Here is a 19,064-nt window from a genome sequence, read left to right on the forward strand (position 1 = left end):
GTCAGGGGACACAGGAATGGGGTCAGGGGACAGTCAGGGGACACAGGGACAGGGTCAGGGGGACAGTCAGGGGGACACAGGGACAGGGTCAGGGGACAGTCAGGAGACACAGGAATGGGGTCAGGGGACAGTCAGGGGACAGGGTCAGGGGACACAGGGACAGGGTCAGGGGACAGTCAGGGGACACAAGAACAGCATCAGGTGCCAGGCAGGGGACAGGGTCAGGGGACAGTCAGGGGACACGGGGACAGTCAGGGGACACGGGGACAGTATCAGAGGACAGTCAAGGAGCACGGGGACAGGGTCAGGGGACAGTCAGGGGACACGGGGACAGTATCAGGGGACAGTCAGGGGAAACGGGGACAGGGTCGGGGGGACAGTGAGGGGACACGGGGACAGTATCAGAGGACAGTCAAGGAGCACGGGGACAGTATCAGGCGACAGTCAGGGAGCACAGGGACAAGGTCAGGGGACAGTCAGGGGACACAGGGACAGTGAGGGGACAGGGGGACAGTGTCAGGGGACAGTCAGGGGACAGGGTCGGGGGACAGTGAGGGGACAATGGGGGAGCAGGGAGTCCCAGGAGGGCACAATTAGGGGGTGCAGAGGGCAGGAGGGACGGACAAAGTCCTAAAGACACAGAGGGGACCTCGAGGACCTTGGGGACATGGAGGGGACAGTGGGGGACTCAAGGACTGGACGGCCTGGGGGACCTTGGGGACACAGAGGGGGACATCGGATGTGTGGGGATACAAAGAAGATGTTGGGGGGTTTGGGAGTATTGGGGTCACGGGGACATGGGGGGGACATCAGGGGCTCAGGGACACCAGGGGACTCGAGGGGACAGTGCCACCTTCTCCCTGGGGCGTTCCCGAGGGCGGCGTCTCAGCCGCGGCTCCGTCAGCAGCAAAAACCTGGGCCTGGGGGAGCAGGGGGGGATCAGAGCCTGAGGGGGTCCCCAAAACCCCACAGACCCCCCCCAGACCCTCAAAACCACCCCTGAGCCCCACCCAAACCACACCTCAGACCCCTCAGCCACCCCCCAGCCCCCAAAACCACCCCCAGCACCCCCAAACCACCCCTCAGCCCATCCAAGACCCTCTAAATCCCCTCCCAGCCCCCCCAAACTGCCCCCAGCCCCCCCTAAATCTCCTCCCAGCTGCCCCAAATCATCCCCCAGCCCCAATTCCCTCCAAAGCCCCCCAAACCACTCCTCAATCCCCCTAAATCCCCTCCCAGTCCCTTCAAACCCCCACCCCAAACACCCAGATGCCTCTCAGCCCTCCCCAAACTGCCCCCGAAGGCCCCCCCAAACCACCCCTTAGCCACCCCCAGGACACCCCCAAATCCCCTTCCAGCCCCTCAAACCCCTCAGACCCCCCAAATCCCTTCCCAGTCCCCTAAACCACCCCTCAGACCCCCCCAAATCGCCTTCCAGCCCCTCAAACCCCTTTAGCCGCCCCAAATCCTTCCCAGTCCCCCAAATCCCCTTCCAGCCCCTCAAACCACCCCTCAGCCCCCCCAAATCCCTTCCTAGTCCCCCCAAACTGCCCCTTAGGCCCCCCAGAACCCCCCAAGCCCCCCCAAATCCCTTACAGCCCCCTCAAATCACCCCTCAGCTCCCCAAACCACCCCTCAACCCCCCCCCCAAATCCCTCCCAGCCTCCCCAAACCACCCCTCAGCCCCCCAGAACACGGTCAAGCCCCCCAAATCCCATCCCAGCCCCCCCAAACCACCCCTCAGCCCCCCCAGAACACGGTCAAACCCCCCCAAATCCCCTCTCAGCCCCCCCAAACCACCCCCCAGCCCCCCCAAACCACCCCCCAGCCCCCCAGAACACGGTCAGGCCCCCCAAATCCCCTCTCAGCCCCCCCAAACCGCCCCTCAATCCCCCAGACCCCCCCAAGCCCCCGTACGTTGATGGCGAAGCCGGCAGGGGGGTCGAAGTCGGCGGGCGGGCGGGTGAGGCTGCGGTACTGCTGGTACATGTCGTCCCCAATGTCCGACAGCAGCTGGCTCACCTCGCTGGGCGCCGCGCTCTTGGGGTCCCCCTTGTCACCTGCGTGGGGACACGGCGCTCAGGGGGGACAGGGGGCACCCCCAGAGGGGCTGCGGCACCCTGGTTGCCCCCTGTAGGGACACCCCATTTCTGTCCCTATATGGACACCCCCAATTCCTTCCCAATAAAAACACCACAACTCCTCCTATATGGACATTCCAAACCCTTCCCTACATGGGACACCCCAATTCTCCCTACATGGGCACCCCAATTCAATCTCTATTTGGACACCCCAATTCAATCTCTATTTGGACACCCCAATTCCTCCTATATGGACACCCCCAATTCTCCCTACATGGGCACCCCAATTCAATCTCTATTTGGACACCCCAATTCTTTCCCTATATGGACACCCCCAATTCCTTCCACATGGACACCTTAATTCTTTCCCTATATGGACACCCCGATTCCTCCCCTATATGGACACCCCAAATCCTTCCCTGTATGGACACTCCCATTCCCCTTATACAGACACCTCAATTCCTCCTATATGGACACCCCAATTCCTCCTATATGGACACCCCCGATTCCTCCCATATGAACACCCCAATTCCTCCTATATGGACACCCCAATTCTTCCTATATGGACACCTCAATTCCTCCTATATGGACACCCCAATTCTTCCTATAATGGACACCCCAATTCTTCCCATATGGGTACCCCAAATCCTTCCCTATATGGACACTCCCATTCCCCTTATACAGACACCCCAATTCCTTCCCTATATGGACACTCCCATTCCCCTTATACAGACACCCCAATTCCTTCCCTATATGGACACCTCAATTCCTCCTATATGGACACCCCAATTCCTTCCCTATATGGACACCTCAATTCCTCCTATATGGACACCCCCAATTCCTCCTATATGGACACCCCAATTCTTTCCTATATGGACACCTCAATTCCTCCTATATGGACACCCTGATTCCTTCCCTATATGGACACCCCAATTCTGTCCCTATATGGACATCCCAATTCCTTCCCTATATGGACACCCCAATTCTCCCTATATGGACACCCCAATTCTGTCCCTATGTAGACACCCAAATTCTGTCCCTATAATGGACACCCCGATTCCTTCCCTATATGGACACCCCAATTCTGTCCCTATATGGACACCCCAATTCCTCCTATATGGACACCCAATTCCTCCTATATGAACACCCCAATTCCTCCTATATGGACACCCCAATTCCTCTATATGGACACCCCAATTCCTCCTAAAGGACACCTCAATTCCTCCTATATGGACACCCCAATTCCTTCCCTATATGGACACCCCAATTCTTCCCATATGGGTACCCCAAATCCTTCCCTATATGGACACTCCCATTCCCCTTATACAGACACCCCAATTCCTTCCCTATATGGACACCTCAATTCCTCCTATATGGACACCCCAATTCCTCCTATATGGACACCCCGATTCCTTCCCTATATGGACACCCCAATTCTCCCTATATGGACACCCCAATTCTGTCCCTATGTGGACACCCCAATTCTGTCCCTATATGGACACCCCAATTCCTCCTATATGGACACCCCAATTCTGTCCCTATATGGACACCCCAATTCCTCCTATATGAACACCCCAATTCCTCCTATATGGACACCCCAATTCCTCCTATATGGACACCCCAATTCTGTCCCTATATGGACACCCCAATTCCTTCCCTATATGGACACCCCAATTCCTTCCCTATATGAACACCCTGATTCCTCCTAAAAGGACACCCGATTCCTTCCCTATATGGACACCCTGATTCCTCCTATATGGACACCCCGATTCCTTCCCTATATGGACACCCTGATTCCTCCTATATGGACACCCCGATTCCTTCCCTATATGGACACCCTGATTCCTCCTATATGGACACCCCAATTCCTCCTATATGGACACCCCAATTCCCCCTATATGGACACCCCAATTCTTCCTATATGGACACCCCAATTCTTCCTATATGGACACCTCAATTCCTCCTATATGGACACCCTAATTCTGTCCCTATATGGACACCCCAATTCCTCCTATATGGACACCCCAATTCCAGTTCCACATGCACTCCACTTCTCTCTGTGCACCCCAAACCTCCCTGGGGCTGTCTGCCCCCATTATGGGGGTAACCCAAGCCCCCCAAACCCTTGTCAGAGTTTGGCAAACACTCAGGACATCACACAGGACACCCCAATTCCAGTTCCACGTGCTCCCCACTCCTCTCCCTGCACCCCAAACCTACCTGGGGGTGTCTGTCCCACCCCAAGTCCCCAAACCTTTGTAGGAGTCTGGCAGGCACCCGTGGCATCGAGTAGGACACCCCAATTCCTGTTCCCCATGCACCCCAAATTTCTCTGGGGGTTGTCTGCCCCCATTGTGGGGGTTCCCCAAGTCCCCCAAACCCTTATCAGAGGCCCAGGACATCACACAGGACACCCACAGGGGGCACGGTGGGCACCCAGGGCATTGCACAGGACACCCACAGGGGCATGGTGGGCACCCAGGACATTGCACAGGACACACACAGGGGCATGGTGGGCACCCAGGGCATTGCACAGGGGCGTGGTGGCACCCAGGACATTGCACAGGGGCGTGGTGGGCACCCAGGGCATTGCAGAGGACACCCACAAGGCACAGTGAGCACCCAGGGCATTGCACAGGACACCCCAAATCTAGTTCCACGTGCACCCCACTCCTCCCTCTGCCCACCCTGAACCTCCTGAGCCCCCATACCCTCATCAGGGATGTGGTGGCCACCCAGGGCATTGCACAGGACACCCACAGGGGCATGGTGAGCACCCAGGGCATTGCACAAGGGGCGTGGTGGGCACCCAGGGCATTGCACAGGGGCATGGTGAGCACCCAGGGCATTGCACAGGAGCGTGATGGGCACCCAGGGCATTGCACAGGACACCCACAGGGGGCATGGTGAGCACCCAGGGCATTGCACAGGGGCGTGGTGGGCACCCAGGGCATTGCACAGGGGCATGGTGAGCACCCAGGACATTGCACAGGAGCGTGGTGGGCACCCAGGGCATTGCACAGGAGCGTGATGGGCACCCAGGGCATTGCACAGGAGTGTGATGGGCACCCAGGGCATTGCACAGGGGCATGGTGGGCACCCAGGACATTGCACAGGAGTGTGATGGGCACCCAGGGCATTGCACAGGGGCATGGTGGGCACCCAAGGGCATTGCACAGGACAGCCCAAATCCAGTTCCACGTGCACCCCACTCCTCTCTCTGTCCACCCTGAACCTCCTGAGCCCCCCATACCCTCATCAGGGATGTGGTGGGCACCCAGGGCATTGCACAGGAGCGTGATGGGCACCCAGAGCATTGCACAGGACACCCCAAATCCAGTTCCACGTGCACCCACTCCTCCCTCTGCCCACCCTGAGCCCCCGTACCCTCGTCAGGAGCGTGGTAGGCAGCCAGGGCGTTGAGCATGTCGTAGATGACGTCCCGGATGGGCTCGGGATGGGCGGCAGCGCGGCCGCCTTGGCCGGCGTGGTCTTCACCAGCTGCACCGCGTTGGGGCCCTTGATCCGCAGGTTCTCAAACTCGTCGTCAGAGGCTGGGAAATTGGGGGGGGGGGGAAATTGGGGGTCAGGGATTTAGGGGGATCCTCAGCGGTGTCGGGTTGGGAATATGGATGAGATGGGATGCTGGTTTTTGGGGGGTGGAGGCACCGCTGGGATCCCCATTCTGAGAGACCCCTGTTCTGAGGGTAAAGGGACCCTGGGACCTCATTTGTAGGGAGAGGGGCACCCTTGGGACCCCCATTCTAAGGGTAAAAGGATCCCCAGGACCTCATTTTTGTGGATGAAGGCACCCCTAGAACCCCCATCTGAGACACCCTTGGAACCCCGTTTTTTGGGCATAAAGGCACCTTGGGATCCCCTCCACGAATCCTCCCAGGACCTCACTACAGATGCTGGGATTCCACCTATGTCCCTGTCCCCCTTTTAGGAATCCCCCTCACACCCCAGGCCCCTCCAGGAGCCTGTCCCATGTACCAAGACCCTCCCCAGGAGTCCCCCCCTATGTCCCAGACCCCCTTCCAGGAGCCTGTTCCAAGTCTCCAGGATCCTTCCTCATATCCCAGACCCCCCTCCAGGAGCCTGTTCCAGGTACCCAGACCCTCCCCAGGATCCCTCCCACATCCCAGCCCCCTTCAGGAGCCTGTTCCATATACCAGACCCTCCCCAGAATCCACCCAACAACCCAGGCCCCCTCCAGGATCCCTCCCACATCCAGACCCCCTCCAGAAGCCCCCCCATGTCCCAGGCCCCCCTCCAGGAGCTGTTCCAGGTACCCAGACCCTCCCCAGGTGCTCCCCATGCCCCCTCCAGAGTGCCATCAATGTCCCCACGACCCCTCCAGGACCTGCCTGGTCCCTATCCCCCCTCCAGGAACCCCTCCAGGATCCAGCCCTCATCCCAGCCCCCTCCAGGAGCCTGTTCCAGGCACCCAGCCCCTCCCCAGGACCCACTCCACATCCCAGCCCCATTCCAGGAGCCTGTTCCAGGTACCCAGACCCTCCCCAGGATCCCCTCCACATCCCAGCCCCATTCCAGGAGCCTGTTCCAGGTACCCAGCCCCTCCCCAGGACCCACTCCACATTCCAGACCCCTCCAGAAGCCCCCCCATGTCCCAGGTCCCCTGCAGGAGCCTGTTCCAGGTACCCAGACCCTCCCCAGGATCCCCTCCCACATCCCAGCCCCCCTTCCAGGAGCCTGTTCCAGGTACCCAGACCCTCTCCAGGATCCCCCCCACATCCCAGCCCCCTTCCAGGAGCCTGTTCCAGGTACCCACCCCCCCTCCCCCAGGACCCCCGTGCCCCTCACCGGTGCCGGAGCCGCGCGGCGCGGGCAGGGCGATGCGGATGCAGCCCGTGGCCACCTCGGTGAAGACGTTGGGGCTGCGGCAGGCGGCGGGGCCCAGCACCCGCAGGATGTAATTCACCTCCCGAGAGCCCAGGCTGCCAGAAACCACCCCCGAGGTGGTGCTGCCCGCCCCGCTCGTGGCTGCTGAGCGAACCACCTGGGCACGGGGACATGGCGGGGACATCGTGGGCACGGGGCCAGAGGGGCACCCCCGGGAGAGCTTCCCGTGGGAGCCAGAGCCCCAGAGCCCTCCTTGGCCCTGCTGGCCCCAGAGCGCCAATTCCAGATTTCCTTGTCCCCTGGATCCAATTCCCTGATCCCCCTGTCCCCATGATCCCCAATTCCCTGATCCCCTTGTCCCCACGACCCCCAATTCCCTGATCCCCTTGTCCCCATGATCCCCAGTTCCCTGATCCCATGGTCCCCATGATCCCCAATTCCCCGATCCCTTGTCCCCACGATCCCCAGTTCCCTGATCCCCTTGTCCCCACGATCCCCAGTTCCCTGATGCCCTTGTCCCATGATCCCAATTCCCCGATCCCCCTGTCCCCACGATCCCCAGTTCCCTGATCCCCTTGTCCCCACGATCCCCCAGTTCCCTGATCCCCTTGTTCCCATGACCCCCAATTCCCTGATCCCCTTGTCCCCTGGATCCCAGTTCCCTGATCCCCTTGTCCCATGATCCCAAATTCCCTGATCCCCTTGTCCCCATGACCCCCAATTCACTGATCCCCTTGTCCCCTGGATCCCAATTCCCTGATCCCCTTGTCCCCATGACCCCCAATTCCTGATCCCATGGTCCCCATGATCCCCAATTCCCTGATCCCCTTGTTCCCATGACCCCCAATTCCCTGATCCCATGGTCCCCATGATCCCCAATTCCCTGATCCCCTTGTCCCCATGACCCCCAATTCCCTGATCCCATGGTCCCCATGATCCCCAAATCCCTGATCCCCTTGTTCCCATGACCCCCAATTCCCTGATCCCATGGTCCCCATGATCCCCAATTCACTGATCCCCTTGTCCCCATGATCCCCAGTTCCCTGATCCCCTTGTCCCCGTGACCCCCAGTTCCCTGATCCCCTTGTCCCCATGATCCCAATTCCCTGATCCCCTGTCCCCACGATCCCAATTCCCTGATCCCCTTGTCCCCACAACCCCCAATTCCCTGATCCCCTCTCCCCAGCTCCCCAATTTACTCTTCCATTACCCTCAGCTCCCCAATTCCTCTCCCTCAGCTCCCCAACTTCCATCTGTCTTTATTCCCCTCTCCCCCAGCCCCCCAAACCCCTCTCCCTTTACCCTCTCATCCCCAGCACCCCTATCCCCTCTCCTCCAGACCCTCACACTCCCCTCTCCCTTTACCCCCAAGCTCCCCTTCCCTTCACCCCAGCTCCCCATCCCCTCTCCCTTTACCCCAGCTCCCCATCCCCTCTCCCCCAGCTCCCCAATCCCCTCTCCCTTTATTCTCCTCACCCCAAACCCCCCCAACTTCCATCTCCCTTTATTCCCCTCATCCCCAGCCCCGAAAACCCCTCTCCCTTTATCCCTCTCATCCCCAGCACCCCTATTCCCTCTCCTCCAGCCCCTCAATCCCTCTCCCTTTACCCTCAGCTCCCCTTCCCTCACCCCAGCTCCCCAATCCCCTCTCCCTTTATTCTCCTCACCCCAAACCCCCCCAACTTCCATCTCCCTTTATTCCCCTCATCCCCAGCCCCGAAAACCCTCTCCCTTCCTTCCCTTCCCTTCCCTTCCCTTCCCTTCCCTTCCCTTCCCTTCCCTTCCCTTCCCTTCCCTTCCCTTCCCTTCCCTTCCCTTCCCTTCCCTTCCCTTCTACCCCCAGCCCCCCAATCCCCCTCTCCCCAAATCCCCTCACCCTCACACCCCCAAACCCCCTCTCTCCCCTCTCCCCACCCCTCACCTTCTCCATGGTGTGCCTCAGCGTGCAGGGATCCTCGATGATGTGCCGGAAGAGCAGCGTGACGAGCGGCGTGAAGCCGGTGAAGCCGGAGCTCTGCGTGAGCGCCAGGATGGTGCGCGTGGAGCGCAGCTCGGCGAACAGCAGCGCGTGCTTGTGCTGCCGCGTCAGGCGCAGGCACAGGCGCAGCGTGGCGTGCAGCGTGTCGGGGTCCACGGGCACCCCCAGCATGCTGACGCACGCCCGCAGCACGGCCGGCACCGCCTCCTCCGCCAGGCCCCGCACCGGAGCCTCGGCGTCGGCGCCGGGGTCGTCCCGCGGCTCCTCGGGGGTGGGAGTGGGGCAGGGAGGGGACGGGCAGGGGGCGGTGGGAGTGGTGGTGGTGCTGGTGGTGCTGGTGGTGGTTGTGGTGGTGGAAGGGGGGTCTTCGTCTGTAGAAGGGGGGTCTGGAGCTGTGGGGAGGAGGAAAGGGGTGAGGAGGGTGGGTTTTGGGGGGTGGGTATGGCTGGGGGGGTCTTGGGCACTTAGTTGTGGTGCCTGTGACCCCCCCTCGTGGCCATTCTGACCCCCATAACCATTCTGACCCCATCATGATCATTCTGATCCCACCGTGACCATTCTGACCTGCCATGATCATTCTGATCCCACCGTGACCATTCTGACCCCATCATGATCATTCTGGTCCCACCATGACCTCTGTGACTCCCCCATGACCATTCTGACCCCCCCCATGACCATTCTCACCTCCATGGCCATCCTGCCATGACCATTCTGACCCCAGACTCCCCAAAACCCCTCAGACCCCTCCCCATCACCTCTCAGACCCCCCAAAACCCCTCCGATGCCCCATAACCTCCTTGCCCTCCCCAAACCCCTCAGACTTCCCCAAAACCCTTCAGACACCCCCCATGACCCCTCAGACCCCTCCCCATCACCACTCAGACCCCCAAAACCCCTCCAATGCCCCCATAACCTCCTTGCCCCCCCAAAACCCCTCAGACTTCCCCAAAACCCCTCAGACACCCCCCAAAACCCCTCAGACCCCTCCCCATCACCGCTCAGACCCCCAAAACCCCTCCAATGCCCCCATAACCTCCTTGCCCCCCCAAAACCCCTCAGACTTCCCCAAAACCCCTCAGACACCCCCCAAAACCCCTCAGACCCCTCCCCATCACCGCTCAGACCCCCCAAAACCCCTCCAATGCCCCCATAACCTCCTTGCCCCCCCAAAACCCCTCAGGCTTCCCAAAACCCCTCAGACACCCCCCTAAACCCCTCAGACCCCTCCCCCATCACCGCTCAGACCCCCAAAACCCCTCCAATGCCCCCATAACCTCCTTGCCCCCCCAAAACCCCTCAGACACCCCCCTAAACCCCTCAGACCCCCAAAACCCCTCCAATGCCCCCATAACCTCCTTGCCCCCCCAAAAACCCCTCAGGCTTCCCCAAAACCCCTCAGACACCCCCCTAAACCCCTCAGACCCCTCCCCATCACCTCTCAGACCTCCTAAAACCTCTCTGATGCTCCCATAACCTCCTTGCCCTCCCTAAACCCTCAGACCCCCCAAAACCCCTGCAATGCCCCCATAACCTCCTTGCCCCCCCAAAACCCCTCAGACGCCCCCGTGACCCCTCAGAACCCCCCTCTGCCCCCTCCCAGCCCCATACCGGGGGTCTCGTCCTTGCCCTTCCCCTCGGGGTCCTCGGCCCCCCCCTCGTCACGGCCCTTCCCGGCCCGGGGGGGTCTCAGCAGCGTCAGCATCACCGGGCGCCGGTTCCCGGTCTCCTCGTTCACCTGGGGACACCGGGGGTGACAGGGGTGACACCGGGGCTCCTCCCCATGGGGTGACACCAGCAGGGTGTCCCCTGCAGTGGGTGACACTGGGGCTGTGTTCCCCTGGGGCTGGGTGGCACCAGGGGTCTGTCCCCTGCCCTTAGGGGAGTGTCCCCTTGCCCTGGGTGACCCTGGGCTGTGTCCAGGATGAGTCCCCGTGCCCCAGGGTGTTGGAAAAGAAATGAAATTTAGCAAAATATTTAATTATAGTGAGTTGTGTGTGAACTGGTTTGTTAAAAAGTAGTTTTGTAGCCGTTGAAAGTGTGTGTTGGGTTTTGTGTGTAACCTAGCAGGTAGTCTTAGGGATTTAATAAATAATTAGACTAGTGCAGGAAAGTAAGAATAACCTGTCTGGAGGCAGCATACAATGCTCTTAGAATAAGATAAGCAGAGGATTAATGATCTTGTGTGTGAACCAAGGAATGTATCACAAGGGGTCTGTGACCAGGCAAGGGGAACGGGGAACTGTTTCTTGGAGACTTTGTTGTGAATTACATGTATAAGAGGGAAGCACCCATACGTGAATTTGGGGGCTCGGACTTTGGGACGTGAGTCCCCCAAGCTCCCCGGGCCCTTAATAAAGCACCCACAAAACTTATCTGAGTTTTGTGTCATCTATCAATTGGGCAACAAGGGCTGTGTCCCCATGACCCTGGCCTATGTCCCCATACCCTGGCTGATGCCAGGGCCGTGTCCCCAAGCCCTGGGGCTGTGTCCCCATGCCCTGGCCTATGTCCCCAAGCTCTGGGGCTGTGTCCCCATGCCCTGGTTGCCCCCAGCCCCTGTCCCCAGCCCCTCACCTGCACCACGGTGGTGAACTGCACGGTGTAGTGGTGTGTCCCCAAGCCCTGGGGCTGCGTCCCTGAACTCTGGTCAATGTCCCCAAGCCCTGGGGCTGTGTCCCCATACCCTGGCTGACCCCAGCCCCTGTCCCCATGCCCCAGGGCCGTGTCCCCAGCCCCTCACCTGCACCATGGTGGTGAACTGCACGGTGTAGTGCTGTGTCCCCATGACCCTGGGGCTGCGTCCCTGAACTCTGGACAATGTCCCCAAGCCCTAGGGCTGTGTCCCCATGCCCTGGCCTATGTCCCCATACCCTAGCTGATGCCAGGGCCGTGTCCCTAAGCCCTGGGGCCTGTGTCCCTGAACTCTGGACAATGTCCCCAAGCCCTGGGGCTGTGTCCCCATGCTCTGGTTGCCCCCAGCCCCTGTCCCCAGCCCCTCACCTGCACCATGGTGGTGAACTGCACGGTGCAGTGGTGTCCCCATGACCCTGGGGCTGCGTCCCTGAACTCTGGGCAATGTCCCCAAGCCCTGGGGCTGTGTCCCCATGCCCTGGCTGACCCCAGCCCATGTCCCCATGCCCCCCAGTCTGTCCCCAGCCCCTCACCTGCACCATGGTGGTGAACTGCACGGTGTAGTGGTGTGTCCCCATGACCCTGGGGCTGCGTCCCTGAACTCTGGGCAATGTCCCCAAGCCCTGGGGCTGTGTCCCCATGGCCTGGTTGCCCCCAGCCCCTGTCCCCAGCCCCTCACCTGCACCATGGTGGTGAACTGCACGGTGTAGTGGTGTGTCCCCATGACCCTGGCCTATGTCCCCATACCCTAGCTGATGCCAGGGCCGTGTCCCCAAGCCCTGGGTCTGTGTCCCCATGCGCTGGTTGCCCCCAGCCCCTGTCCCCATGCCCCCCAGCCCCTCACCTGCACCATGGTGGTGAACTGCACGGTGTAGCGCCGCCTGCCGGCCGTGAAGCGCACGCTGGGCTCCCCGGCTCTCCAGGCCGCGTCGATGGTGCTGTTGTTGCTGGCGCTGTAGCTGCACCAGCGGCCGGAGCGGTCGTCAAACCAGCGCCAGTTGTTCCCAGTGGCCTGCAGGTACTGGGGGGGGACACGGGGAGTGGGGGGGGGGTCAGTGGTTTGGAGCCCCTCATGTGCCCCCCAAACCTTGCTCAGGGTAGTGCTGGGTGTGGTGGGGGTGTGAGGTCATTGTCCCCATCACAGGGACATCGTCTATCCCTCAGGACTCTGTGTGTCACCAGAGACCCTTCACATCTCTTCCTGTGTCACCCAGGACCTTCTGTGCCACTCCCTGTGTCCCCCAGGACCCTTTTTGTCACCCCTGTGTCACCCCCTGTGTCCCCCAGAACTCCAAGGCCCCTCCCCAGGACCCTGCGTGTCATCCAGTGTCACCCCCTGTGTCCCCCAGGGCCACAAGGCTCCTCCTCAGGACCCTGTGTGTCACCCCCTGTGTCCCCCAGGACCCTGTGTGTGACCCCATGTCTCCAAAACTCTGAGTGTCACCCCCTGTGTGTGCCCCAGAACCCCAAGGGTCTTCCCCAGGGCTCTGTGTGTCACCCCCTGTGTCCCCCAGGGCTCTGGGTGTCACCCCCTGTGTCACCCCCTGTGTCCCCAAGGGCTCTGTGTGCCATCCCCTGTGTCCCCAAGGGCTCTGGGTGTCACCCCCTGTGTCCCCAAGGGCTCTGTGTGTCACCCCCTGTGTCCCCAAGGGCTCTGGGTGTCACCCCCCTGTGTCCCCCAGGACTCTGTGTGCCATCCCCTGTGTCCCCAAGGGCTCTGGGTGTCACCCCCTGTGTCCCCAAGGGCTCTGTGTGTCACCCCCTGTGTCCCCAAGGGCTCTGGGTGTCACCCCCTGTGTCCCCCAGGACTCTGGGTGTCACCCCCTGTGTCCCCCAGGACTCTGGGTGTCACCCCCTGTATCACCCCCTGTGTCCCCAAGGGCTCTGTGTGCCACCCCCTGTGTCACCCTGGCTGCTCCACTCCCCTCCCAGCCCCACCGTGTGTCCCCAGGAGCTCCCCATGTCCCCTTCCAGCCCCCCCAAACCCCTCAGGACCCCCCAAATTCCCCCAGGACCCCCCAAATTCCCCTCAGGACCCCCCAGATTCCCCCCAGCCCTCCCACCTTGTTCATCTGCGCGCGGCGCTTGGAGGACACAGCCGTCTTCTCATAGAAATCAATCAGCAGCAGCACAGGGGTGATCCACCTTTTTTTGGGGGGGCAGAAGAGTTGTGAGAGCATCCCAGGGGGGTTTTGGGGGGGGTTCTGGGGGGTCTGCAAGGGGTCACTCCTTACTTGGGGGTCTGCACCTCCTTGTGCTCCTTGGCAGCCTGCAGGCAGGGCTGCACCACCTCCAGCAGCTTGATCAGCACGTCCAGCACGCAGCTGGACTCCACCACGCGGGCACAGGGCAGCTTCAGCTCCTGGGGCACCCCAAAAACGTCAGCACCCCAAAATATCCACCGAAACACCCCCAAAATCCCGACCAAAATACCCAGAAACTGCCCCAAAATATCCACAGAAACCAGCACACCGCTGAACCCTCCCAAGGGGCCACAGGGCAGCTTCAGCTCCTGGGGCACCCCAAAAACGTCAGCACCCCAAAATATCCAACAAAACACCCCCAAAATCCCGACCAAAAATACCCAGAAACTGCCCCAAAATATCCACAGAAACCAGCACACCGCTGGACCCCACCATGGCAGCACAGGGCAGCTTCAGCTCCTGGAGCACCCCAAAATATCCAACAAAACACCCCAAAATCCCGACCAAAATACCCAGAAACTGCCCCAAAATATCCACAGAAACCAGCACACAACTGAACCCTCCCAAGGGGCCACAGGGCAGCTTCACCTCCTGGGGCACCCCAAAAATATCAGCACCCCACAAACCATTCCAATCACCCCCAAAACACCCTCAAAGCACCCCAAAACGACCCCAAACCTCAGGATTTATGGAAAATGAGCCACCTCTGGAAAGCACCTGGCAGTTTTGTGAGGGATGTGAGGCCCAGGGACCCAGGGGTGTTCCCCCCAAGTTTTGGGGTGCCTCCCCAGGTTTTGGGGTCACTCCTCAGGTTTTGGGGTCACTCCCCAGGTTCTGGAGTCCTCCCAGGCTTTAGGTTCCCCCCTCACAGCTTTTTGGGGTCATTCCCCAGGTTGTGGGGTCCCCTCAGGTATGGTGGCCCCCCAAGGTTTTGGGTTCGCCCCAAGTTTTGTGGCCATTCCCCCACATTCTGTGGTCACTCCCCCAGACTTTGTGGTCATTCCCCCAGGTTCTGTGGTCACTCCCCTGGGTTTTGGGTTCACCCCAAGTTTTGTGGCCATTCCCCACATTCTGTGGTCACTGCCCCAGGTTCTGTGGTCACTCCCCTGGGTTTTGGGGTCACTCCCCCAGGTTTTGGGTTCACCCCAAGTTTTGTGGCCATTCCCCACATTCTGTGGTCACTGCCCCCAGGTTTTGGGGTTAACCCCCCCCAGCTTTTGTGATCACTCCCCCAGGTTTTGGGGTCACTCCCCCAGGTTTTGTGGTCATTCCCCAGATTCTGTGGTCACTGCCCCCAGGTTTTGGGGTTAACCCCCCCAGAGGTTTTGTAATCACTCCCCCAGGTTTTGGGGTCTCCCCCGGGTTTGGAGGTACCTCGAAGAGCAGGGTGAGCAGCAGGATGCGCGTGGCCAGGTTGGAGGCCTGGGGCAGGGTGGCCATTTGGCTGATCCACTCCGACACCGTCTTGGTGTCGCTGGTGGTCAGCGGCACGGCCGCCTTGATCAGGACATCGGCTGCCTCCCACACCTGGGGGACGAGGGGTCAGTGGGTCAGTGGTCAGTGGGTCAGTGGTCAGCAGGGTCAGGGGTCAGTGGGGTCAGCAGGGTCAGTGGTCACTGGGGGTCAGTGGGGTCAGGGGGCATTGGGGATCAAGGTGATCATTGGGGGTCACAGGTCAGTGGGGCACGGCCACCTTGATCAGGACATCGGCTGCTTCCCACACCTGGGGGGACGAGTGGTCAGTGGGTCAGTGGTCAGCAGGGTCAGTGGTCAGCAGGGTCAGGGTCAGTGGTCACTGGGGGTCAGTGGGGTCAGGGGGCAGTGGGGATCAAGGTGATCACTGGGGGTCACAGGTCAGTGGGGCACGGCCACCCTTGATCAGGACATCGGCTGCTTCCCATACCTGGGGGGACCAAGTGGTCAGTGGGGTCAGGGGGCAGCAGTGGTCAGTGGGTAGTGGGGATCAGGGTGGTCAGTGGGGTTATGGGGTCACTGGGGCTCAGGGATCAGTGGGGCACAGCCACTTTGATCAGGACATTGGCTGCGTCCCACTCCTGTGAGTCAGTGGTCAGTGGGGTCAGGGAATCAGTGGGGCACGGCCACCTTGATCAGGACAACGGCCACCTCCCACACCTGAGAGATCAGTGGTCAGTGGGTCAGTGGTCAGCAGGGTCAGCAGGGTCAGTGGTCACTGGGGGTCAGTGGGGTCAGGGGGCAGTAGGGGTCAGGGAGAAGTGGGGATCAAGGTGATCACTGGGAGTCACAGGTCAGTGGGGCACAGCCACTTTGATCAGGACATTGGCTGCGTCCCACTCCTGTGAGTTGGTGGTCAGTGGGGTCAGGGGGGTCAGTGGGGCACAGCCACCTTGATCAGGACAACAGCCACCTCCCACACCTGAGAGATCAGTGGTCAGTGGGTCAGTAAGGGCCAGGGTGGTCAGTAGGGTTCAGGGGTCAGTAGGGCACGGCCGCCTTGATCAGGACATCGGCTGCCTCCTACACCTGGGGGTCAGTGGGGTCAGGGGTCACTGGAGGTCAGGGAGCAGTGGGGAAACAAGGTGGTCAAGTGGGGTTATGGGGTCACTGGAGTCAGTGGGGCATGGCCACCTTGATCAGGACAATGGCCACCTCCCACACCTGGGGGTCAGGGGGGTCAATGGAGATCAGTGGGTCAAATAAGGGCCAGGATGGTCAGTGGGGCTCAGGGGTCAGTGGTGGTCAGTGGGGGTCAAGGGTCAGCCAGGTTCAGGGGGGGCACAGCTGCCTCGATCAGGAGCTCCCACACCTGGGGGAGCTGAGTGGTCAGTGGGGGTCAGCAGGGTGCAGAGGGTCAGTAACGTTCAGGGCAGTCAGCAGGGTTCAGGTCAGTGCAGTCCAGTGTGGTCAGTGGGGTTCAGGGGGGCACCCGGCACACCTGGGGGTTCAGGGGGTCTCAGGGCAGGTTTAGGGGTCTTGGGGTAGGTTTGGCACAAGTTCAGGGGTCTCAGGGCTGGTTCAGGGTGGTTTAGAGGTCTCAGGGTTGGTTCAAGGTGGGTTTAGGGCGGGTTTAAGCTGGGTTTAGGGCTCCATATCTGCTGCACCACCTGCTTGAGCATGCTGTCCCAGCAGGCCGGGCCGTTGCAGCGCACAGCCATGATTTGGGTCAGGGATCTCAGGGTGGGTTTAGGGGTCTCATGGCTAGCTCAGGGTGGGTTTGGGGGTCTCAGGGTGGATTTAGGGCAGGTTTAGGCTGGGTTCAGAGCTCCATACCTGCTGCACCACCTGTTTGAGCACGCTGTCCCGGTAGGCCGGGCCATTACGGCACACAGCCATCATTGGGGTCAGGGGTCTCAGGTGGGTTTGGGACAGGTTTAGGTGTCTCAGGGCTGGTTCAGGGTGGGTTTAAGGGTCTCAGAGGTGGTTCAGGGTGGGTTTGGGACAGGTTTAAGCTGGATTTAGGGCTCCATACCTGCTGCACCACCTGTACGAGCACTGAGTCCCAGCAGGCCGGGCCATTGTGGCGCAACAGCCACCATTGGGGTCAGGGGTCTCAGGGTGGGTTTGGGGGTCTCGGGGCTGGTTCAGGATGGGTGTAGGGATCTCAGGGCTGGTTCAGGGTAGGTCTAGGGCAGGTTTAGGGCAGGTTTAAGCTGGGTTCAGGGCTCCATACCTGCTGCACCACCTGCCTGAGCACGCTGTCTTGGTAGGCCAGGCCATTGCGGCACACAGCCACCACTGGGGTCAGGGGTCTCAGGGTGGGCTTGGGACAGGTTTAGGGATCTCAGGGCTGGTTCAGGGTGGGTTTAGGGGTCTCAGGGTTGGTTCAGGATGGGTTTAGGTTGGTTTTAGGCTGGGTTCAGGGCTCCATACCTGCTGCACCACCTGTTTGAGCACACTGTCCCAGTAGGCCGGGCCATTACGGCACATGGCCATCACTGGGGTCAGGGATCTTGGAGCGTGTTTGGGGGCCTCGGGGTGGGTTTGGGGGCCTTGGTGGGTTTGGGACAGGTTCAGGATGGGTTTAAGCTGGGTTTAAAGCTCCATACCTGCTGCACCACCTGTTTGAGCACGCTGTCTTGGTAGGCCAGGCCAATGCGGCACACAGCCACCATTGGGGTCAGGGGTCTCAGGGTGGGTTTGGGACAGGTTTAGGGGTCTCAGGGCTGGTTCAGGGTGGGTTTAGGGGTGTCAGGGCTGGCTCAGGATGGATTTGGGGCAGGTTTAGGGTGGGTTTAGGGCAGATTTTGGCTGGGTTCAGGGCTTCCATACCTGCTGCACCACCTGTTTGAGCATGCTGTCCCGGTAGGCCGGGCCATTGCAGCACATGGCCACCATTGGGGTCAGGGTCTCAGGGTTGGTTCAGGGTGGGTTTAGGGGTGTCAGGGCTGGCTCAGGATGGATTTGGGGCTGGTTCAGGGTGGATTTAGGGCAGATTTAGGCTGGGTTCAGGGCTCCATACCTGCTGCACCACCTGTTTGAGCACGCTGTCGCGGTAGGCCGGGCCGTTGCGGCGCACGGCCGTCATCAGCAGGTCGCACACGCGGTACACGGTGTCGGGCAGCTCGTCCAGCAGCTGAGAGCAGCCCGGCAGCATCGAGTCCGTGAAGGCGCCGAGCTCGGCCGCCTCCAGCGGCTCGGCCCCCTCGAACTTCTCCAGGCACTTGGCCTCCTCCTCCTCCTGCCGCTCCCGTGCCCGCCGCTCCTCCTCCTCCTTGCGGCACGCGGCCTCCTGAGGGGGAAATGGGGTGAGGAGGGGGAGAAAGGGGGAGAAAGGGGGTTTGGGGCAGGGAAATGGGGGAGAAAGGGGGTTTGGGGCAGGGAAATGGGGGAGAAATGGGGGTTTGGGCAGGGAAATGGGGTTTGAGGAGAGAAATGGGGTTGGGGGCAGAGAAATGGGGGTTTGGGGCAGGGAAATGGAGGAGAAATGGGGTTTGGCAAAGGGAAATGGGGTTTGGGGCAGGGAAATGGGGTTTGAGGGGAGAAATGGGGGTTTGGGGCAGAGAAATGGGGGTTTGGGGCAAGGAAATGGAGGAGAAATGGGGGTTTGGGGCAGAGAAATGGGGTTTGGCAAAGGAAATGGGGTTTGGCAAAGGGAAATGGAGGAGAAATGGGGTTTGGCAAAGGGAAATGGGGTTTGGGGCAGGGAAATGGTGGAGAAATGGGGGTATGGGGCAGGGAAATGGGGTTTGAGGAGAGAAATGGGGTTTGGGGCAGAGAAATGGGGGTTTGGGGCAAGGAAATGGAGAGAAATGGGGGTTTGAGGCAGAGAAATAGGGTTTTAGGGACAGGAAATGGGGTTTTTGGGGCAGGAAATGGGGTTTTAGG

The 19,064-nt window shown here is 60.7% G+C and overlaps 1 protein-coding gene across 1 annotated transcript in view; it reads right to left on the reverse strand.

Moving 5' to 3' along the window:
* LOC134433229 (E3 ubiquitin-protein ligase HUWE1-like) overlaps window positions 1-19,064 on the reverse strand; it is a 98,609-nt gene that overhangs the window by 49,565 nt on the left and 29,980 nt on the right. Inside the window, 12 exon segments of the mRNA XM_063182098.1 lie at window positions 854-920; window positions 1,918-2,060; window positions 5,469-5,531; window positions 5,534-5,635; window positions 6,909-7,104; window positions 8,869-9,317; window positions 10,534-10,660; window positions 12,401-12,577; window positions 13,620-13,701; window positions 13,791-13,918; window positions 15,135-15,287; window positions 18,199-18,468. Coding sequence (XP_063038168.1) covers window positions 854-920; window positions 1,918-2,060; window positions 5,469-5,531; window positions 5,534-5,635; window positions 6,909-7,104; window positions 8,869-9,317; window positions 10,534-10,660; window positions 12,401-12,577; window positions 13,620-13,701; window positions 13,791-13,918; window positions 15,135-15,287; window positions 18,199-18,468 — 1,957 coding nt within the window.

Source organism: Melospiza melodia, unplaced genomic scaffold (assembly GCF_035770615.1).
Source record: "Melospiza melodia melodia isolate bMelMel2 unplaced genomic scaffold, bMelMel2.pri scaffold_149, whole genome shotgun sequence".
NCBI classification, from domain to species: Eukaryota; Metazoa; Chordata; class Aves; order Passeriformes; family Passerellidae; genus Melospiza; species Melospiza melodia.